The sequence below is a fragment of the Hyperolius riggenbachi genome, chromosome 6 (genome assembly GCF_040937935.1).
Source record: "Hyperolius riggenbachi isolate aHypRig1 chromosome 6, aHypRig1.pri, whole genome shotgun sequence".
Classification (NCBI taxonomy): domain Eukaryota; kingdom Metazoa; phylum Chordata; class Amphibia; order Anura; family Hyperoliidae; genus Hyperolius; species Hyperolius riggenbachi.
Genome location: NC_090651.1, coordinates 42,535,957 through 42,560,244, shown reverse-complemented (window position 1 = coordinate 42,560,244; position 24,288 = coordinate 42,535,957). Strand labels below are relative to the sequence as shown.

General features: G+C 42.7%; 1 protein-coding gene and 1 long non-coding RNA gene across 8 annotated transcripts in view; one reads left to right on the top strand and one right to left on the bottom strand.

Annotated features, from left to right (window-relative positions):
• Window positions 1–10,511, top strand: part of NEXN (nexilin F-actin binding protein) — a 110,101-nt gene extending 99,590 nt beyond the window's left edge. For 5 of the 7 annotated variants that reach the window (XM_068239177.1, XM_068239176.1, XM_068239174.1 and 2 more), the window contains 2 exons: window positions 9,697–10,051; window positions 10,144–10,511. In XM_068239177.1, the coding sequence (XP_068095278.1) occupies window positions 9,697–10,051; window positions 10,144–10,157 (369 nt within the window). In that variant the 3' untranslated portion in view covers window positions 10,158–10,511. Of the gene's footprint in view, window positions 1–9,696; window positions 10,063–10,143 lie in introns of those variants that run through there. The other 2 variants (XM_068239180.1, XM_068239175.1) reach the window with 1 other exon arrangement.
• An 84-nt stretch (window positions 10,512–10,595) lies between these two features.
• On the bottom strand, window positions 10,596–21,845 carry LOC137520792 (uncharacterized). Its single transcript, XR_011021939.1, has 2 exons — window positions 18,049–21,845; window positions 10,596–16,880 (listed from the first exon to the last, which is right to left on the bottom strand). It is a non-coding gene; the product is annotated as an uncharacterized lncRNA (long non-coding RNA).
• Window positions 21,846–24,288: the final 2,443 nt, after the last annotated feature.

Below are 24,288 nucleotides of genomic sequence, written 5' to 3'. Positions count from 1 at the left end.
GTTTTGCTTATATCGTCGCCATAGCGACGAGCGGAGTGACGTCATCGACGTCAGCCGACGTCCTGACGTCAGCCGCCTCCGATCCAGCCCTTAGCGCTGGCCGGAACTTTTTGTTCCGGCTGCGCAGGGCTCGGGCGGCTGGGGGGACCCTCTTTCGCCGCTGCGGCGGCGATCAGGCAGCACACGCGGCTGGCAAAGTGCCGGCTGCGTGTGCTGCTTTTTATTTGATGTAAATCGGCCCAGCAGGGCCTGAGCGGCAGCCTCCGGCGGTGTTGGACGAGCTGAGCTCGTCCAGACCGCTCAGGTGGTTAAAGGGAAGGTCTAAGCAATTTAACCTCCCTAGCACAGCTCGTCCAGAGATGCTAGAGGGTACCGCTCAGGCCCCGCTAGGCCAATTTTGATAATTTTTTTTTTCAAACACGCAGCTAGCACTTTGCTAGCTGTGTGTTTGCCCCGATCGCCGCCGCTCCCTGATGCGAAAGAGCCCCCCCGCAGACCCCATGCACAGCCTGGCCAATGGCCACCAGGCTGCGCTTTGGGGTGGATCGGGAGTCCCAGTTACGTCACAACATCGATGACATCACTCCGTTCGTCGCAATGGCGACGGTGGAAGCCCTAAAGGAAATCCCGTTCAGAACTCCCGTTCAGGGGAAATCGGGCGAAAAAAACCCTCCCACGGCCGCAGGAGGGTTTTTTTTCGCCCGATTTTTTTTTTAAACTCCCAGCAGGTTAAAAATAAAAATAATTAACTTACTTGAGGCTTCCTCCAACACCCATCCTGTGCCCTCGCCGTGGCTCCCGGGACCCTCCGGTGGAAATGCAGACGGTTCACTGACACCATCCGGACTGTCCAGCGCCTGCACAGTACTGTTGGGATGTCAGTGCGACTCTTCTGAGAGATGCTTGCACAGTGGACATCTTGTGCCGGAGGGAAACCCCAGGCCACGGGCGAGGAGCGTAGCTGGGGCGAGGGCACAGGACAGCTAGCAGGAGGCAGCCCCAAGTGGATTTTTTTTTTATTTTTAAATTCCTTGGATGTATCCTTTAAGCCCCATCTACACAATAGGATTCTTGGTGTGATTTGATTACGATTCTATTTACGATCAGATTAAATCCGACATGTCCGATCGGGATTCAATTCGATTTGCCATTGTTTTGCAATGGCAAATCACATTAAATCCTGATTGGACTAGGGTTGCAACGGTATGAAATTCCACGGTATGATAACCGTCAAAAAAAATACCACAGTATGACGGTATTACGGTATCATACAATTATTTGGACCCGGGAACCCCCCCCCCTCTTACATTAAATAATGTGCCGGTCCACCCCAGTGTGGGGTTCCCCACTCCCTCTGGAACTGTAAAATGGCTCACCCTGCTCCTGCAAAAGTCCTGGTGGCGTAAGACATAGGTGTAGCCAGTAGTAGGTGGCCATAGCATAGGTAGCCAGGAATAAGTGTAGCTGGTAGTAGGTGCTGGCAGCATAGGTAGCCAGGGATAGGGTGTAGGCAGTAGTAGGTGGCCGTAGCATAGGTAGCCAGTAGTAGGTGGCCGTAGCATAGGTAGCCAGGAATAAGTGTAGCTGGTAGTAGGTGCTGGCAGCATAGGTAGCCAGGGATAGGGTGTAGGCAGTAGTAGGTGGCCATAGCATAGGTAGCCAGGGATAGGTGGTGGTAGCATAGGTAGCCAGGGATAGGTGTAGCCAGTAGTAGGTGGCTGCAGCATAGGTCTGAACGGGATAGGTGTAGCCAGTAGTAGGTGGCCCAAGCATAGGTAGCCAGGGATAGGGTGTAGGCAGTAGTAGGACTCGAGGCCGTAGCATAGGTAGCCAGGAATACATGTAGCTAGTAGTAGGTGGCCGCAGCATAGGTAGCCAAGGATAGGGAGCATGGCAGTAGTAGGTGGCCGTAGCATAGGTAGCCAGGAATAGGGTGTAGGCAGTAGTAGGAGGCCGTAGCATAGGTAGCCAGGAATATGTGTAGCTGGTAGTAGGTGGCCGCAGCATAGGTAGCCAGAGATAGGGTGCAGGCAGTAGTAGGTGGCCGTAGCATAGGTAGCCAGGGATAGGTGTAGGCAGTCATAGGTGACCGTAGCATAGGTAGCCAGGGATAGGTGTAGGCAGTCATAGGTGGCCGTAGCATAGGTAGCCAGGGATAGGTGTAGGCAGTCATAGGTGGCCGTAGCATAGGTAGCCAGGGATAGGTGTAGGCAGTCATAGGTGGCACAAGTGGAAAGAAAGAGTGCCGGCGATGTAATACTGCCTAAAATTTGCCCAGCTTACCAGTCCTGTTTGTAGTGCTTGGACCGGGCATTGAGTAGCAGCAGGATAATGAAGAATGGCATAGGGATAGCAGAGAACATTCAGCGCTTCAGCGCGCAATACTGAAGAGGCAGATTTTAATTCAAAGGCTGTCTCTTGATTGGCCGTGATGGGCGGGACAAGAGCCCCGTTACTGAGCCAATCACTGCTCTCGCTCTTCTGCTGCGTGTGCGCTCCAGCCGATGGGGAAGCAGTCTCTGCGTTCCAGGTGCGTCATCATAGGACGCACATCCCATCCGGCACCTGCGCAGTGCATCAGCAAGCCTCCCGTAACCAGGAAATAGCTTCGGGAGCTTGCTTTCCATGGAGGTAGACAGGGAAATGTGAAAAGCGGCAGTGGCGGCGATGCGGAAGCGGCGAAAGGCAGCGGGGAAAAACGGTATTTTGCAAATGTGCATGGTATGATTACCATGCACATTGAAACCATGATATACCGTAATACCGGTATATCGCGGCAACCCTAGATTGGACATGTCTGATTTAATCTGATCGTAAATAGAATCGTAATCGAATCGCACAAAAAAAAATCGTATTGTGTAGATTTGTATACAGCTTGGAATACAGCCAAAAAGATTCCAACAGGAAGTAAGTCTAATTGGCCTAATTTTGAGCTGCATTCAAACAACCCTTCCCGTTCAAGCACCTTCAGGTTGTAGCCATTTTACCTGCTTGGTTGAATAGCTCTTCACATCCACAATAATTCCATGGATGAGTGCATATCCATACTGGGCTTGCACGAGTGAACTACGTGTATTTTTGAAGTTTGCCAGATAAATTCCTAATGGTGACCACTAATGATCCAATCTTTTTCATCCAATCTTACCAAATCTATGTAGTATAAGGGTAAAGTGAGTGAATATATTGAATGCATACTTCAGGCAGTTACCTTTATATTATATAGAAATGGTAAGATTGGATGAAAAAGATTGGATCATTAGTGGCCAGCTTAAGAGTTATTGAGTAAAATTGCTGCAAGGATGGACTAGGAATGCTTGATACTATCTCAAGCCTTCTCTCTACATAGGCAAGTATTTATCCTATTGCTTTTGACCATTTTTATATGCAAAATGTCAAAGCTGTGCAATCTACCGCATGGGTTAGTTTTCCTGTTCAGAAAGTAAAATCTTAAAGCGGACCTGAACTCCTTTGCTCTAAAAGATATGTAACAGCATAACCTTTGAAGCAGATCAGAGATGGAAAACTATAACAAGTAACTTGTCTATATGTTTTATCTAAAGTTTACACAGCAAATAGCTTCAACAGTTTATGAATATTTCTTCCTGTTTTACAATGAGGGCAGCCATGTTCTGTTTGTAAACATTACACACAGGCAAGCTGATCTGCATCTCCAGCCCTCAGCCTGTGAAAACCTAATTGCCCCTTTTCCCCACTGCAATCTCTGGCTAGTACCACCACCCCCTCCTCCTGCCCATACTAAGCTCCCATAAGCCCTTGCTACTGTCTGAAAATGCCAAGGCACTCTGAAAAGCAGTGGGCAAGGCTTGTTTAGTTTATAGGGAATTAGAGTATTAAAACAAAGTATTTGGCTTGAGAAATACCCTATAAACTATATGAAAGGAACACAATTTTGCAAAGAGTAAAAAAGTTTCTCGGATCCACTTTAAACTAAAACCATTTCGGTTACAGCTGATACAAATCTTAACTACTTCAGGACCGAGCTGAATGAAATCTACGCCATTTTGGTGGTTACCTGGCTGGCAGGTTGTAGATTTCAAACAGCCACCGCTATGCACATCCGCCGTTTCCATGGCTCCCACCTCTTCTTCCCCACAGCTCACTGGCTCTGCCCGTCTCTACGACAGCAGAGCCCTGTGAGCGGGTTAGGAGCAGATTTTGTTGGCTCCTGCCAGTCTTTCAATGTAAGCAACTCCAATTGGCTTACATTGAAAGACGGGCAGGAGCCAATGAGAGCGGCTCCTGACCGGCTCACAGGAACTCTGCCAGAGTGGGTGGTCCAGATTCCCGACGTGGGGCAGCAACAGTGATTGCGGAGGGTATATGCAGCACAATTCGTCATTATCCATCAGGATTCTGCCATTTCTGGACCTTAAGGGGGCAGAGACCACTGGTATTTAAGTGGTTAAAATAAATGCACTGTTTCTACTTCCTCGTTCATGGAAGCAGACCTATTGTTAACACCCTGTGCTTTCAAATGGGCTTATCTGCAGTCAGTTGCCACAAGGGAGAGATTAAATTACAACTGGTGATTAGACACACATGAGGGAATTAGACAGGCTAAACTCTAAATACATACAATGGTACATTTCTGTTTTCCTTCTGTCCTGTGCAGGGAGTTCAAGTCCACTTTAAAAATAATACACGTTAAACTACAAGTATACAGAAGTCTATGCCAAACAAAGTCACTAGAGATGGTCAGTGAGATGCTATTTATATATTGTATGTAGCTGCACTGTGACATGTAATTGTCAAAGCTCAAGAGAAAGGCCAATCTTCATGCAGACCTGAGATCTTTTGCTTCAGAATGCAGGCCACGCGATTTATTTTTTAGAGAATCATTGCATGTTTAAATAGGAAATAAAACAATTCCTAACTCCCTTATCAAAATCTTTGTGATCTGACCCCAAATATAGGCTTATACACTGCTTGATGGTTCTCAGCCAAGGTGGCTAGTCAGGGTCACCCTGCCTAGAATCTCACATGTGTACAGCAGCCCAAGACAGACCCTTTGACATAATCACATAAACAGGCAGCATTTGTTTGATAAACATCCCCTCCAACAAGTTTCTCTTAACTGGCTTGTCTCTTGCCTCCATAGACTCATTCCTCATCCTTGTTCTTCATACACGCTTCCCCTTGGCACGCAGCAATATAACCATCACTAAACACATTAGATTCCCATCTCCCTCTTTCCCTGTAAATTCAAACTACTGATGCAACTCTCTCACTGAATGATCATCGAGATGCAAGTAATTTTAAGCTGATGCAAACTTTTTGCAGGGCTGTGGAGTCAATACAAAAATCATCCAACTCCTCAGTTTATGAAACCTCAGAGACTCCAGGTACCCAAAATGGCTTTGAATCCTCAACTTCAACATCTAAGGGCCCGTTTCCACTAGTGCGGAATCGCCGCATATCACCATTGACAAAATCGCGTGCGATTCCGCATGCGTTTTTTGCCGCGATGTCGCATAGGCAGGGTATATGCAATTTTAACCATGTCACTGCCTGTGTCAATTTACATTACTTTCAATGTAAAATCGCAGGAAACGCATGCAATTTCCCTATTAAATACATTACCTGCGAATCGCCTGCATTCCACACGCAGGCGAATTCTGCAGGGTCTACCGTGCAGAAAAATCCTGCACATAAAAACGCAAATGAAAACTGACAAGTGGAAACAGTCCCATCCACTTGTATTGCCTATGCGAATCCGCATGCGAATTCGCGCTAGTGGAAACGGGCCCTAATACTTACAAGGGCTGTGGCTTTGGTACAAAAATGATCCGACTCCTCAGAAGCCACCCACTCCAGGTGCCCAAAATTGCTCAGACTCAACTCCACAGCCCTGCTTTTATGCATCAGTAAATGCAGCTGCTGAGGCCATTTTCACTTTTAAAAAAATTAACATTAACTTGCATCTCATTGTAACCCCCTACTCTTCTCTAAAGCTAGGTACACATACAAGATAAACATCTTTGGAAAATGAGAGATTAAAGGCCAATTTTACCACCTCTATAGTATGCTAGCATACCTACAGTCTATTCTCAAGCAGAGTACACCCATCAGATAAAAATCTTTGCAAACTGAGAAATTATTCTGTCACACATACTATAGGATTGCACACTATCCTCCCTTCGCTCACTCCCAGCTGGAGTACCACCAAACTCAGTCCTTAACCAGCTGAGCGGTCTGGACGAGCTCAGCTCGTCCAACACCGCCAGCGGCTGCCGCTCAGGCCCTGCTGGGCCGATTTTAATGAAATAAAAAGCAGCACACGCAGCCGGCACTTTGCCAGCCGCGTGTGCTGCCTGATCGCCGCCGCTCTGCGGCGATTCGCCGCGAGCAGCGGCGAAAGAGGGTCCCCCCAGCCGCCTGAGCCCAGCGTAGCCGGAACAAAAAGTTCCGGCCAGCGCTAAGGGCTGGATCGGAGGCGGCTGACGTCACTCCGCTCGTCGCTATGGCGACGATATAAGCAAAACAAGGAAGGCCGCTCATTGCGGCCTTCCTTGTTTATTCTGGGCGCCGGAGGCGATCGGAAGATCGCCTCCGGAGCGCCCTCTAGTGGGCTTTCATGCAGCCAACTTTCAGTTGGCTGCATGAAATAGTTTTTTTTTTATTTAAAAAAAAAACCCTCCCGCAGCCACCCTGGCGATTTAATCAGAACGCCAGGGTGGTTAATCCCCTTTATTGGCCCCTAGAGATGGTGAATTAGATGCAAAAAATCCAACTTACATGCACCCTATTCACTTCCCGTCAATTTGGACTGGCCCACTTCCAAACTGCATAGAAGTTGGAATAATTTGCATCTCATTGACCAACTATGTAGGACCTCTTTATTTTACCTCCAATATCACCTTTCTCCTTTTGATCTTCCTTTATTAACATCTTGGCAAACACAAAACTTACACCAATGACCTTACAACTTACAAAAATTGAGTGTAATAGAGCCAGACAATAGGTGGGGGTTTTCATCTGTGAAAGCACCTTTCTTATGCTGGTAATAGACGGGTCGACCGGCGGCTCGATTAGCCACCGCATCGACCCCAGCCACGTCCCCCCAGGGATCGAGTGGGTGGGGGTCAAGCAGCATGATCGGGCCAGCTGAATATTATCAGCTGGTCGATACACGGTACAGAAACGTACCGTGTATCCCCAGCATAACTCTTATTCCCCACTAGCTCCCATCAGATAAACAAATGAAGCCCGCCTGTAAAAGGTGTTTAAGTTACCCTAAGATACTTATACAGCCCTCAATCTCCACCCTGTAGATTTTTCATCTTCTAGTCATCTACTTCCACACATACAATGAGGACCTCTCATACTTCTCCTCTGAAACAGCCTTTTCTACATTCCATTTTGGACTCACCAGTCATCATTATCTAAACAACTATCCAGTCACTAATATACCTTGGGCTGACGACAAAAAAAAAAAAGTTTAACTTACCTGGGGCCCCCTGCAACGGGACAAACCTATCCCTCCAGTCCCCCGCAGCAAGCCAGTTTCATCAGTCAGCAAAAACTAAACTGGCTCACTGCGGGAGACCGAAGGATTGGGTTGTCCCAGCATGGGCACAGGACATCTGCAAAGGGCTGGTAGAAGCCGCCCCCCCCTAAGAAACCTTTTTGTTAATTAAGGTTCCCTTTAACATATACTCATGCTAATTGAAACATTTACTCATGCTAATTAAAAGAATACCAAGGTGGCCAGGGCGTCTCCTGAAAATCCTGCTTGTGTACAGCAGCCCCTGACCCCCTCACCAAGCACATTCTCTCCGCTTACCCTGTCTACAGCATGAGGTCGCTCCATCAAGGCACCATCTACCCTACACCCATACACCCATACACACAGGAGCAGGACATTTTGGCAGTCTGCAGGCTAGCGATACATTTGTACAGCCTCAGCACTAATATTGCCTGAAATATCGATTCCTATTCTCCGCAAGGCAACATGCATGTGTATGAGGCTTTTACTCACTAGTCAGTCTGTTTATTCAGTTGTGTAGATAAGAGTATAACAGCATTGGGCAGCAGATGAGTGTGTGGTAAGGTGAGAGGTAGGCAGAAGGGGAAGCGCCAAGTTAGTAGGAGACACTACAGCAGTGACTGGTGAATATGTACAGATACTGGTAGAAGGAAAACCAGCTAAACAGTAGCCAGCACCATATCTCAGGTCTCAAGAGTGGGAAACATTGCATTAATGCATGTATATCTGTGTACTGTACATAATTCTCAACTTGCGCAATGCATACTTTAATGCTTTGTTGATCAGTGCATTTACCTTTGGAAAATTAAGTTTTCAAATCAGAAACAGAACTTCTGCAGTTGTGTAGATCTCTACACAGGCGGTGTTGTGGATGATTTTAATTCCACTTAGCAGTTTTAAAGCCTAGTATCCAGGGATGAGCTCCAGATAAAATCTGAATGAGTTTCATTCGGATTTCATCCTCCAATTACTGCACCTGAACAGGTGGGTGTGTGGGGGTTAAACTTAACAGCCATATTTAACCCATCCCATATCACATGACTACGCTTCCTCCAACCCGGCAGGAGAGTGTTTAGTCACATGACTGCAGCGTGGGACAGGTTACAGAAGTAGGCTACCTCCCCCGGTGCAGTAATTCCAGGATGAAAACCAAATAACACTCATTTGGATTGCATCAGAATTTTATCCGGAGTTCATCCCTGTTAGCGTCTACTTCTTAGAAACAACATCCCAGCTCCTCATGCAGATGACCTGCTTAGTGATGCTGGGATTCTTGGAAATGTAACCAGGTATCTATAATCTATATAGTGCCACATCTGACTGACCCCACCCAGCAGCTAAATACAGTACATGGATAAGAAAGCTGTTTGCACTGCAGTTCCAAATTGGGCTCCTAAAGATCATATTCTGTCTTCAGTTTGATCACTACATTGTTAGTATCTTACGCCAATGCTATTAGAATTTGCCGTATTTAAAGCAAATCCAAAAACGCCCAGATACTTGCCTATGGAGAGGGAAGGCTCTAGATCCTACAGAGCCTTCCTGTTTCTCTCTTGGTCCCCTCATTTCACCACAGTCACCCCTTGTAGTCCTTGACCGATGGGTTAAAGTCTGCTCTATGCCACTGCAGGGGGCTTCGGAAGCCCTTCCAAAGCCTCCCCCTGCAGGAGATTTAAAAACAGCAGTAGAACAAGGGGACCATGAGGAACGTGAAGGCTCTATAGCCTAGGTTCTCAACATGTGGTACGCATACCCCAGGGGGTACTTATGATGGTTCCAGGGGGTACTCAGGCTTGGTATACTTAAGAATAACAAATTTAGAGTTTTAGAAAATGATAAAACTTATTTAAACAATGCCAAATTAGTATTTTAGCTAATTAAAAGCAAGAGTAAATGCTTGAAAATTGTTTAGAACCAAATCTCATGTACTACAATTAAATATATATTTGTCAAGGGGTACTTGTGATAATGTTTACTCTGCTAGGGGGTACTTGGTGAGTACAGGGTTTTAAAAGGGGTACATAACAATAAAATGTTGAGAAACCCTGCTCTATAGGACCCAGAGCCTTCCATCTCCTTGGGTATTTTTTTTTTTTTTAAATGGTCTTCAGGTTTGGTTTAAAATCTGAGCTTAGTTTTCCTTTAAAACAGAGCATATTGTTTTGTTAATGCAAATGTTATTTCTATAGAAGAAGGAAGATGAAGAGGAGGAAGATGCCAGTGTCAATGGCTCACAATATGAAGAGGAGGAGCTGGCTCGCTCCGGTGCTCCCTGGTTTAAGAAACCTTTAAAAAACATGTCTGTTGTAGATGGGGAACCAGTACGGTTTACAGTAAAAGTCACTGGAGAGCCAAAGCCTGCCATCTCTTGGTGGTTTGAAGGAGAGATGCTTCAAGACAGTGAAGACTACCAGTATATTGAAAGGGGAGAGACCTATTGCCTTTACCTACCCGAGACCTTCCCAGAGGATGAAGGAGAATATATGTGCAAAGCAGTAAACAGCAGGGGCACGGCTGCAAGCAGTTGCATTCTCAGCATTGAAAGTAAGAGTTAGTGCTTTGGGATTTCATTGCATGGGTTCTAACACATAGCAGGACTGTCTCTTATTACTCTGCTCTCTCTTTTCTTGCTCTAGCTGACGACTATTAACCTCCTGCTTTTACTGGAGAGATTCCCTCTGACTTTTACTGCAACCAGCCTTCCTTCAGCGGGCCGTGGGACACGAGAAACTCTGCTGCATTAATATGCCATTCCTGTAGTACTGGCCTTACACTGCATGTGTTGCTGGAGCTGAGTGTAGATGCTGAACAGCGATGCAAGGGGCTTTTACAGGAAGCACTGCACATGGAATAAAATGTGGGATTTTATAGTGAATTCAATTACCTTTCTATCTTGCCAACCTGACTTTTATAAATATTTTTCAGGAAGTGAAATGTTATGACTTATAGTCCAATTAAGTGAAATTTGTTGTCTTGATTTCTTAATAAACAAATGATTGTTTAACTGTTGTGTTTTTTTCCTCCACCTCTAATGCAATATTTTCTTAGTAAAAAAGTACACAAAACAAGAACAGACACATCAGCAGAGTTTATTGGTTTATTGAAGTTTATTATGTACAATGTATAATACAGTCATTGTTCACACGAGTCATGCATAGGCAGTTGCAAACAATACAGTTCAGAGATATTCCATATTACACTTGTCAGGTTGTGTAGTGTGTGCAAAAAAAGACTACTTGAAATGTTAATTAACCATTGTGGCAAACTTTCAGCTATCTGAAATCTAAAAAGGCCACAAAATGTAAATAGCCTGTTTTGAGCTAAAGTTTACTACAATCCACTGCTCCGCAAAGGAGCTCCACTCTTCACGTAGATGCATGATGTAAAAGATATTATAGAGGGACACCAACTTTGGTGTACTACATCATGATAAATCATTAACAGGAGGCCTACACTCTGAAGTGTATACCAACCATTCAAAATGAAACTTGCTGAATTCTGGCCACCACGTGATGTATTCTGGTTGGTTACTAATGGTACTGCACATTGCGTTTTGGTTTATATCTCCTTACACACTGCTAAACACACAAGTGTCATCAGAACTACATGTACAATTGTACAGTTCTTCCAAAAATAAACAGGCTGAAAGCTAAATGATACCTACTTAAGTATGACAAATATCTAACATTACGAGAATAAGTTCCTGTTTGTCGATTATTAGCAGAACATCCCTACCAACAGGCAAATAGTCCACCAGTCACAAATCAGTAAGGCTAGGTTCACCCCAGAGGGGAAATGTTCCATGTCCAAAAACAGACCACAATGGAGAAAGGACACGTTAATAGGTCACATGTTAATTATATAACCTGTTCTGTCCATTGCAGGTGACGAAACTCAAAAAGTTCCGTACAATTTCCCAGGCAATGAGACAGTCCTGCCACACTATCTATGACATTACAACATGGAAGAATGAATAGGACAGTCACAAGCAGATCGTACATGGGATCTGATGTGACCATCCACGTTGAGAACCCTGGTGGTGTGAACCTAGCCTGAGGGGAGTTTTTAACAAACATACAATGGTTGTTTGGGGGCAGTTTACGGAACAACCAGGAGGAAGAACCCCTGAAGGTTATAAAAACAACAACAGTTGGAAAGAAATCACAGACCTAAGTGCAGAAAATACTTCAGAAAGAACATAGTATGGCCCTACGTACAGAAAATGCTTTTTACAATCTTTTGCCTATAAACCACACCTGAACCCTGGCAGGGTGTGACCCCCTACACAAAAACTAATGGAGGTATTTCCTGCGATATAATGGGGAACTTGAATGTAATCCATTCTTAATATAGACCCGTAGGCAGCAGCAGCACATCTTCTGAGCAGTGGTGTTGGGTGAGGTGGTTCTGCCAGACAAGCAGAGGTCTCTATGCAGTGTTTTCCCAACTCCAGTCCTCGAGAGGTGATGTCCTCACACTTTTTGAAACAGCTCAAATTAATAATTGGGACAAAATCAGGAGGAAGTTGTGGTTCATCAAGTAGAATATGTTTACCATTTCAGTCCATCTTAAACACTGGCGTGGATGAGGCCTTCAAGGACTGGAGTTGGACAGCCCTGCTCTACAGCAATGGCTTGTACTGGAATGTGCAAACCATATTTCTCAACTGAGCAGAAGCACTGCCTCTGCTGCCTACAGGAGACAAGCAGAGATGGTCGATGGAACGTATATAATTCCAGGCAAAAATAAAATGTCAAATTTGACAAAAGTGCCTCTCAGGCTACAAACACCATGTCACTTTCCATCTCGACAAACAGCCAAGTCTGAGGAGGGGCAAAGGCTGCCGTCAATTTTGCTACCAGGGTTCAGGTGGTTTTGAAAGTTGAACTCCAGCCAAAACTTTCACTGTTTTGGATAGGCTGGGGAAGGGTTAAAACCTTGGCTGGGCTTTTACGGTTACTGTCTGTTCTCACTGCCGACATTTTTCTTACTGTTCTTGGTGACAAAACCAGGAAGTAAGAAAATGTGTCCAATGGGGAGCTGGATTCAAATGAAAAAAAAATCCCTGATGTTTTAACCCTTCCCCACTATACAAATACTCATTTCTGCCTCTCCCTCCATTTCCTTCTCTTTTTGACAATGAGAATGTATACAAATAGTGAGGCTTTCCCCAAAAAGACACAGAAAAATGATGGCACACACACAACTGAAAGATAAGTAAAAGTTTTGGCTGTGGCTTTCCCACTATCTAATGCCCAAGCAACATTCTCTCTTTAAAACTAATTGTGGTATCCCAACACATCAACAGGCACATGTGAGAAAATCTGCGTATATCACGTATAAAGAATTAGATTTACCTCAATCCTTATGAATGCTGACTAGGATACTGGCTCTAGACAAGATACAGGGGACGGATCTTCTGCGGCACAGCTACTATCGCCCGTGGCTAACATTTCACGAAGGATAGGAATGCATTCATTTGTATGACAGGTATGTGACAGCAAATTGTCAACATTAAAATACCCACAGAACTGAGATTTCAACTATTAAAACGTTAGCAAGTCACAGCAAAAAGGTAAAAAAAATAAAACTAAATATATTACAGGGTTAGTAACTTACGATATCAGGAAACAAAAAGCTACATACCATAATAAGATAGAAAGTATATAGCTGCTCAAAGTAGGAAAAGATTGAGAAATGCATTCAAGTAAAGATTTTTTTAGAACGTAATACTCTAAACTAGAGAAATTACTTTTATAATACATCAGAAAGCCAGCAAAAAAAGCTTCATTCTTGAAATGTAAGCACATTCTAAAACTACAACATATTTAAAAAAGTTAAGAGGAATCACAATTAAGATTTATGTTTAGGAAAAAAGTATGCTTTATACTAAACATTAAATATTGGGGCATATTATCAGAGTTTTCCTGGGGATCAGGACTTAACTAGGCCAGTAACTGCTCATCAAGTACTTTTATGGTCAAACCAAAGGTAAGGCAGTCATACACTGTACAATTGGCAACAGATCAAGAAAACTATTGCCCATCAATACTTTCCTAAGTTCACCTTGAAAAGTTAGATTCCAGCAAGAATTAAATTAAAAATTGATGATGTTACAGCTAGCCTTGTTCTCATGGATGCAGTACAAAGTGATTAAGCAGATAATACACCTTTTTTATATCAACCATGATGTGATTGGATGGATGAACAAGCTTTCATAATGTGATGCATTGCCACAATTAAATAGACACATTCACATATTTGCATTGTAATGTACTGTGGTATTCTAATATGTTGTGCAGTGCGTGAAAACTCGCATGTTCCAATTTAACAAGGAGCAGGTTTATGTGCACAGTGCATTATGCGCATATTATCCCCTTCCTGCCAGAGGACATGAAAATAAAAATTATTGCACTCTACAAAATCCTAGCTAACTATCTGAGCTGATAAAAAGGCTAGAGTTGAAAAGGAATGACAACAAACCCCTTTCCTCCCCAGAGGGAATTCAATGGCAGAACTAGTTAGTAAACAAGTGTAAAATAAACACTGCATGAGAAGACAGATGCAACAAGTAGGGTATAGAATGTATTCCTAATCCATGATAAAAAATAAACTGTTGAAACAGGAGAGAAAAAAATGTGTGGGTTTACTGCACAATAGAACTGTTTACATTAAAACTACAGTAATGTATGAAAGTGGATACATTGTATTTGTTCACTTATTCCCTTTTAAAGTGCATAGAAAACAAGGTAATTGTTAAAAACATAATCACAAACCCCAAATTGTCCTGAAAAAAAATATAGATCACTTAGTTGTGATAATTAATGATGTTATTGCAAAAGTAATCAGAGCTGCACTGAACTGAAAACAACCTCAGTAGGAAAGTGGTTAGCTCAGCATTATGCTACACAATGTGTAAACAAACCCTTACAAAAACAAATTAAGTTATCCAGAGGGTGTTAAAATAAAAAGTCATCACAACTATTGTACAGTGTATGAGTACCTTAAATATGTATTGCTTCAAATAAACCAATAAAGCTCTGTGAGCAGGGTCCTCCTTTGTGCTTTCCTTAACCTCTACAAATAAAATCTCAAGGTCTACAACAGATCCTAGAGTAGTCATGTCTATAAATTTAGCTTAGAAAAAAAAAAATAGTTGTGAACTACAATTGTACATTTAATGCTGACAGTAAGCAGGGGAGTGGCTAAGGATCTATGCATCTGGAATTATATCTACTTAAGAAGTAAAGAAAAGAGAAGTGCACATCATAGAGTGGTTAGTAAAATCATTAGCAACCATAAAAAACAAACCTGCCCAGAGTAACACTAAATAAAACAAACCCTATAAGTCCTACAGTACCATAATGGCTACACTGGGTATAATAAAGCACTGAATAGAAATTAAAGCCCTTATTCATAACTATATAAACCAATAGGATATTTTATACATGTGGATAAACTAAACTGGTGAATCAACCCAACGATCGATACAGATGTGAGCTCTGCTTACACCTGAAGCAATCCAACAGAAAGTTGGAAAATAGAAAAAAAAATATGCACAGATCCTGAATCAGAATGTGAAACCAGTCAAAGTACTTTGAAGATGAATATTTTACAATAAAAGTTAGTGGAGCACTAAAAGTTATAAAATCATAAAAGCTGTCATTTCCATCAACCCTGACTATGGTATAATTTCATTTAATAGAGGTTTCCATTTCTTTAGATTAAAGAGAATGCAGTGATTTGTCATTTGGTTTAGAGAATTTTTGTTTTTTTTAACTAGGTAAACTTAAAGCTAGCACATTAACAGTGAACAGATGACCGATAAAACTTGTTTTAATGAGTTTCATTGAAGACCACCTCTGTGTAGCTTCAGGTCTATCAAAATATTCAGGTCTATTTCAGTATTGCTTAAAGGGTTCTTACTGCCGTGCAGTAAAGAGGAGTTATCTCCATGGAGACAACAGATCACAGGCAGTCACCAAGTTTGGTGAGCGTCCTCTTGCAATATGAGATTTGTTAGCTGGAACAGTAAAGGGACCCTCAAAACTACCACTCAAACCATCAGGTGGAGTGTTATGGTGTTCCAAAGCTAAATTTAAAGCATTCTAAAACTGAACTATGGGCAAAAACCAATGCTTTAGCAGATGGTATTCTTGTACACAAAGTATACATGTGCTGGAGTTTGTAATCCAGCAACACGAAAGCTGTGAGTAAGCTTTCCTGCCCATCTAATCTACATGTAGAGTGACTCATGCTGCCAGCTCACATATTTGAATCGCTGGAAGAGCTGCAAATCAAACTACTGAAATGAGACTGAAATGAGGCCATAATCTATAGGCAAATAACTCCCCCCAAAAATGGCTGTATCCTTTCACTTCTCAATTTGCATTTCCCTCAGCTCCTTCAATGATCAGAATCACAAGTTGAAAGCCTGAGTCACTTCAGACAGGCAGGCAGTAAAACAGAGAAAAGCTTTCAAGTCTCTTGCAGCTGGATTACAAATTCTGGCAACTGTTAGGCTCGTACCCACTTCGCAATTTTTTGGACAAATTTCCTAATGACTGGCGATTTTTTTGAGTGACGAGCGGTCATTTCCACGATCTAGCGATGTGGGTACAGGAGCACGATCATGCGAGCAACCTTTAGCCTCATGCAGTGATAACGACCGCCACAGTGGATCGGATCATTAAGATCTGACGACTCCAGTGCAGAGTACCACTATCGCTTGGTTTCATTTGCGCTTGTCGAGCACACCCGCCATCAGGAAGATGGCTCAAAGAAACGTCGCTGGATCCATCTTCCTTAGTCATCAGGATTCAGCTTTACAGAGAACAGACTGCTAAAGGATTTTAGTTCTTGCCCAAAGATCAGTTTTAAATCTTTGGGCTAAAATAAAGGCATGCGCTACTCAGTATTCACATATAAAAAAGTGTGCGTGTGTGGTTGGGTAATGGGGAAGGAACAAAAACAAAGGGAAATCAAAACTTGTTCTACTTTGCAATATCGAGCAAGTTGTGTTCACTAGAACGGTAAAATACAACCCTAAAAGCACACTGCAAAAATAACATTCCTCAAATAAAATCAGGCTCATTCTGATAGTTCTATCAGCCTAGGTACATCATTGGCATAAGAACACTACTGCATAACAGCAATTTAGAGGGTAAAATAGAAGTTCAAAATACGCATCAATAGTGATGTAAAGACAATCTGCACTATTATGCATCATTACAGTGTTACCTTCTACATGAGCCCTTCTACGTCCATGCTCATCGGCTCACCAATGGCATACACAGAAAAGGAATCCTCCTTAGGGATTGGGAACTATCTCAGGACCTGATTTTATGAGCTATCATTTGCAGCATCTTCAGCACTGTGTGTGAAAATGAAGGCAGCTTTTTTTAAAGTCTCATAAAAAAAATTGTACAAAGAATGCAGGACTTTTCATGAGAGAATCAGTACATTTACTGGAGAATGTATGTGATCTTAAAAAAAATAAACAAAAAACAGAACAGAACAAGATAATACGTTCCTCGCTGGTATACAGTCAATTCAATAAGAAATCCGAACATGAGAATAGATCTGCCATGGCAAGGTGAATTAAATTTAATGGACAAAGCCTAGCAGAGATAGACATATTCCTAAGTTTTTTTCCACAAATTCAAAAATGGTTCAGAAAACGAAAAGCAAAAATTTCTGCATAAAGGAATACGAAAATAATTTACTCAAGGAAAACAAACAGAAACCTCCCTATTAAAAAAATTATTAAGTCATCAATATGCAGTCCAATGACATTTGATACGGTGCAGATTTTTAGCATAAACAAGCACAAACCTCAAATGGGACAACATCATTGATATAATGCATATTACGTTTTTTTCCTTAGGTTGTGCTTACCTGAGGAAGTTTGCAGCATAACCTAAGGTGGTAGGATCTGGCAAGGCATTGAGGATTAATTATTTCGCTCTTTCCAGCTATTTAGATATTTTTTTTTTAAGACCTGGAATTAGATTGACAGCCTCCAATTTCAATGGTCATAAATGTCATCTGAATTTTACTGCAATAGATCAGTCTCAGTGTATCAAGGAAAAAACGTCATGCAAAACTGCACAATGATTCATCTTTACTCCAGTCTATTTCCAATTTAGGTAAGAAGTGGAGAAACAAAAAGACACCAGGCATGTAATAAAAATCAAAGAAATGCCATCAGATACTAGTTGAAATGACATTACAAATCTTAAAATGTATAAGATCAAACTTTAGCAGAGAAGCAAATAAAACAAAAACAAAGCATCGACCTAACAGGATCACAGTAAGTCACCTATTGTACTGCATCATCAATGTTCACCTTTGCACTTTTTAAATAAAGCTACACAAACGGTAAGACAATGTCCTGCTGCTAACACTACACAACTGTAAAATACTTACCTAAAAAAACCCAACATAATAAAAGTTGAAAAATCCACATTAATAAAACTGGGTAATACACAGCACTGCACAGCAAGATCATTGTGGAACATTTGATCATTTGATGTACTTACAGTGCATGTATTTAGGATGATGCACAGTTCTCCTCAATTAAAGATCTATTTCTATACTGGACCAAAGCTTTACTTCAATGGGCAAAAGACTGTATGACTGGGATCTAATAGAACAGAAGCAATAGTGAACGGGCATGTTATGCAGAGTAGGCATTTGATTTGGTCATACGGACATTGAAATCGTAAATTCTAAACAATAACACTTGATGCAAAGAACATCATCATGCTCAATTCTGCTTTCTGGCCTAGCTGTTGCCAGAATTTAAATTAAAAGAAAGCCCCCGGTTTCAAAGTTCATAAACCGAGAGAAGGCTCTAGGCCAGAAAGCAGAAACAATGTCTATTATCCATGTACACTGGCACCATGGTTTGTACAACACACAGAATGGTAGGATGTTCCAACTTTACTAAACATCACTAGTAAAGATACAAATTTAAAAAAGCTAAACATTGTCAATAAACCGTTATCCCCAATTTAACCAGATCAAAATATTAAAATGTAAGGAAACCAGAGCTGTTATAAACAAAAACAATTTATACATACCTGGGGGACTTCTCACAGCTCCGATACCGGGTCCCCGCACTTCTGTCAGTCGGGACAGTCTATGCAGGAAAAATACGTCCTCTACGTCTCTCTCCAGCGGCTGCTGGAGAGATACGCAAACAGCGCACTTCACTTACGTCAGACTGGCCCCGACTGACGGAAGGGCGGGGACCCGGTATCGGAGCTGCAAGAAGGTTGAGGACGGCGGCATGGGAGCGATCCATGCCCCAGGTATGTATAAACATTTTATTTAGAACAGCTCTGGTACACTTTAAGGTTTGCACAAACAATTTCATGGCAGGCCACAGAAATTCTCATGCGGCAGGCACACATTAGGTCATTGGGATCAAGGTGAGCCAAATGAGGTTGCTCAGCCAATTCCAGTGGGGTGGAAAGTTAGTTACGGTGTAGGACTTCCAGTTTCACAGCTGACTACGGCTGAGATGTAAGTTGCCACTCACAGTTTATCTCTCCAGATGTGCTGTACTGTTTGGAAGTGCTGGTGCGCACTGAGTATTTGCAACTGTATCTGCCTTTTCAGGACCTAAAGGTAAGAGATCCTTATTGGCTTTAGTTGGAAGACCTTACTCCCTTGCATGAAAGTTTGCAGGCACAATGGTCCGTAGGTTCTGCAGCAAGGCATGTGCACTGCAGAAAGGTTAGCATGTGGTGTCAATTATCAGGAACTGGGGAGAACTGTGGTACAGCAGTTAACTGAGTCGGGCATTGAAATCCTAATAATTTAAGCTTGTATGCAGCTTGGAATGGACCAACAAAATGCCCTTCCTGCTGATTTAGGCTAGACCACTTCTAAGCAGCTTACAATTTGCATGCAAGCTGGAATTAGCATCTCATTAAACTTCTCAGTTTTCTAGCTTTCAAAAATAATTTTGGTATTTTTTTCTTCTTTTTATAAACTGGCTATATGGGAGACATTTCTTTATCACATGTCATACTATAAAGGTTACAGAGATTATCAGAGGATTCTGATAATACTTGTGCTTTACAGCACAACCCAGCATTTCCATAGCACTGCCCTACTCAGTTTCCTGTCCATTAGTTTAGAGCTAGGACTGCCAATTCCAGCAGGTTCTACTTCTCTCAGACTAATATTAGTTGATACAGGAGCATCTGTCTACCCGGAGCAAAGTCCACCCAGGACTAGAAGAGGCAACACAGTCTGTTCTGAACAATTTAGACAGGCGGAAGGATGCTGCGCGCTCCACTTCAAAAATTGGATGTTAACAGTAAGAAATGCCAGGCAATGCTGACCTAGTCAGCAACAGCCCTGATCTTAAATTTCTATGGAGTTTGAATTGCTTTTAAGAACGATTAACATACAGAATGAAAAACTTCTACACACCCTCACTTGGCCACAATACAAACCACTGATGTTAAAAGTACAACCCATGTATCTAAACTTTAGAGCTTTTGGTCCTCTAAAGTATAATTACATTGCAAATAACGTGCACACATAAATAGCTACAAGCTTACCTAACACACACATGCAGCTTTTAAATGAATGTGCTCAATTGACCCCCACAGAGGCCTAAAAGGCGAACCCCCCCCCCCCCCAATATGTGGCCAGCTGATATTAACAGTTGCGTCAAATTACCACCTTGCAAGACCCTGTAGTGGCATTTCTGGACAACCGCATTGGAAGGCCACACAGTTATAAAGTGGGGAAATGCAGATGGCGATATGCTGGCGGCCGAACCGTGTGGAATATCCTCAGATCCACCTTCTGTTAGGACAGCCATATTGCAGCGGTCATTTTTAAAGTGGATCCGAGATGAACTTTTACTTATTGCATAATTGTGTTCCTTACATATAGTTTATAGGGCATTCCTCAAGCCAAATACTGGTTTTGTTTTAATACTCTAATTCCCTATAAACTAAACAAGCCACACCCACAGCTTCTCCAGAGTGCCTTGGCGCTTGCAAGGGATTGTGGGATTTCAGTCTGGGCAGGTGAAAAAGGTGTTACTAGCTATAGATTTCAGGGCCCTTTTCCACCTGCAATCGCTAGCGTTCACGCTGAACGCTAGCGATTGCTGAATCGCAAAACCGGCGATTCCCCCGACGTTTGCGGCCGCGATTTTGCTATGCTATGCACTGCATAGCAAAATCGCGGCAATTATCGCTCCGCCGCGCGTTCGCGTTCCCCGCAAAAACGAATTGCGGTAGTGGAAATGACCTACCGCGATTCCCATGTTAAAAAGCAAACCGTAGCGATTGTAAAATCGCTAGCGGTTTGCGTTTTTGCGATTCAGCATCGCAAACGCCGCTAGTGGAAAAGGGCCCTCAGAGGCAGAGGTTTCACAATCAGAGCTGCAGTGCAGATACAGATCAGTTGCCTGTGTAATGGAGGAGATAAGAGTGGAGTTTTCACAGAATATGCAGATTAGCATGCCTAGATACAGATAAGCTTACCTGTGTGTGTAATTGTGTAATAGTGACAAGCAGTAAACCTGTCTGCTCCCATTGTATCACAGGAAAGCGGTTTGAAGATAGATTTGCTGTGTAAACTATCTAAACTTTAGATAAGATATATAGACAAGTCACTTGTTATATTTAGTTTTTCATCTCGGATCCGCTTTAACTCTCCTGACAAAGCCTTGTAGCCAGAATTTATGAGATCGGTTACCAAGGTGGGACAGTGCGACAGCTACGTGGGTTTCGGGAAAAAAAATTGAGTACAAAAAAAAAAGGGGGGGGGGTGCTTTTTAAAGCAGCAAGTGTGCTAGGCAAGTTCACCCGTTTTCAAGAGGACAATTAGCTTTAACATTTCAGGAACTGACAAGCAAAATTTAAAATGCAACACTACAAAGGTTCTCATATGATCAATTTCGATCAACTTTTATTTACTTGTGCAGAATTATTCCTGTATGAATCTATAAACTCTGCAACACTGTACCAACAGCGGTCCAAACAAACCAAGTGCCAGTGCACAGGGACCATTCAATTCATTTTTCAGAGCCCCCCATTTGGTTGTGAAAACTGCAATGGATCTGCAATTATTAAAGCTGTGTCCTAGCCTGCTTCTCCTTTTATTGCATACAATATTTAGTTCAGGTGCAATACAAGATGAAAGTATGGAAGCGCTGGCACTGCAGTCTATACACTCTTGTCAAGGGGGAGGGAGTGGCTCCGTCACACACAATATAGGTATGGATAGGTGAATCCCCAGCGTGCTCAGGCAGTAGTATGTCTATATCAGCATAGAAGGAGAAAAGCGCCGGCACTGCTGTCATTCACTTTTTATTTATTCCAATATAAATGTCATGCTAAAACATACGTACAAACATTGCAACAAGGTGAGGACACATACCCAAAGGTGGACGCAGTTGTGGAGCGGTGGGTGCTGAGGGAAAGGAGCCTGACGGCTGTTTCGCGCTATGCGCTTCTACGGAGGCTGCAATAACAATGTGCAGCCTCCGCAGAAGCGCATAGCACGAAACGGCCGTCAGGCTCCTTTCCCTCAGCACCCACCGCTCCACAACTGCGTCCACCTTTGGGTATGTGTCCTCACCTTGTTGCAATGTTTGTACGCATGTTTTAGCATGACATTTATATTGGAATAAATAAAAAGTGAATGACAGCAGTGCCAGCGCTTTTCTCCTTCTCTGCTGATACAATATTTAGTATATTAAAATAAATCATGTACTATCAAATATAGCCGAGGCAATGCTGAGCACAGGGTATCAGGGTTTCCAAAAGGGGCTGTAGCCACTGCATCTGTAAATACCTCTAGGTACCTGGATTGTTGGAGAAGAGCTGTACGAATTTATTTTATATTGGACTGATTTAAAACAATCTCCCAATAGCAGCACTGCATACGGCTGTACAGTTGAAACAGATTTCACCAGCAGGCAATGTTCTGAGGGGATTCATCTACACAGTAGAACTGATACTCTAATGGTTTGGGGTCCACAAAACTAAAATTCCCATTTCTCTTGAAAACCAACTTAACGATTTTTCATTAATCTGTTTCTCAAATTAAGGCGGTTTAAATAGGTTACACTCGTTTCCCTAGGGGAATATAAAGCAGGCAAGGGGGTTAACAAATACATATAGCCTATAACCTAAAAATAGCTATTAAAGTAGCTGGCTGTTACAAAGTACACCTGACATGCGGAATATGGAAGCTGCTATTGCAGAAAAGCTTTAAAAAACTTCTAGATGCCTGGCTGCAATGTTAAAAACGCCACTAGTAATACTTTCAACATGGTTCACTTGGAAGACTGGGTGTCCTATTCTTTTCTAATAAGCAGATCTTTACAAGTGGCTAAAAAGACTTCCGATGCGAAAAACAGATTTTACTCACCTGGGGGCTTCTTCCAGCAGGCTCAGACCTCGCCACCTTCCCAGTCCTCTGCATTGTCCTGCTGGACGCCGGTAAAGATCGCGAACCTGCCGGCAGGTTGGCTCTTCTGTGCCTGCATTCGGGCCCGTGAGTAATCTTGCATGTGTAGGCACAGTAGGCACCAGATGACGTGGCCACGCAGGCACGAATGCAGGCGCAGAAGAGCCGGCCAGGCTGTGATCTTCACCGGCAGCCAGTGGGACAACGTTGAGGACCGGGGCTGTGGCGAGGGACTTAGCCTGCTGCTATCGGCTGCAGGAAGCCCCAGGTAAGAAAAATCTGTTTAATATTTCTTTCATCGGAAGTCCTTTAAGATATATCTGCAGGACCAGAATTAAAGCAAGTCTACTGCCATTTTCTGCGTTCCCCTCAAGATATTTTAAGTAGAAACTTTCTTCCTTGGCCTGACAAATTTGCCTGAGACAGGACTAGTAAGATATCACTTCCTGCCCTCATGTCAGTTGGAGCCAGGATAATAAACGACAGACTCTGGGATTGTTAGTTTTAAAACCTGATAGTAGTTCCCCATGCCTCAAATAAAAGTAAACAAAGGGGGTATTAAACCCTGACAGATGTTCATTATTTTCAACACCATTTAAAACTAACGATTCTACTCTGCAGAAGAAATATAGCACACCTCATATCACAGGAGTGTTAGGTAAACGAGGGGGGGGGGGGGGCATAGAATCAACATGTTAGCACTTGCTGCAGATCCTCTTGAATTCAGTTGTTTTCAGCCCCCTAAACTATTCTCAAACAATCCTTGCAGTCCCATGTTATGGTTACTACTTCACCACCTACCATCATTACTGAACAAAACAAAGAAGAGCATTAGGAATGGCAGAGGGCCCAAACTGCTGATCTCGGGACAGGAAACCCAGCAAGCACCACCATGGAGGCAAGCATAAGTAACATGCTTACACTATAGTATAATACACTGGGAACTTAACCTGAAGGATGCAAATTGCTGCAAAATCTTTACTTGGGGTATAAAATCAATATTTCCTTGGAAAACTAATAAAATGTATACATAACATTGAAGGAAACACACAAACTTCAAAAAAATGCTAAGTAATAGTGAAGACCACTAGAAAATCTTATTTACAGTTAGCCAGCTGCTTTCTTAAAAATCTTCCATCCCAAATATCTGCTCTCCCATGCAATATAAACCCCTCCAATTCCAAGACCAGATTATGGTCACATGAGGCAGGGTGACCTACCAAAACAAGATATTGCCTTTCATGAGGTGTACACTCATAATAAAGAATTCTAAAAGCAGCCAGCTTTGTTTTATCAGGTATAAAGTGTACCAGAGTTGAAAATTTAAAAAA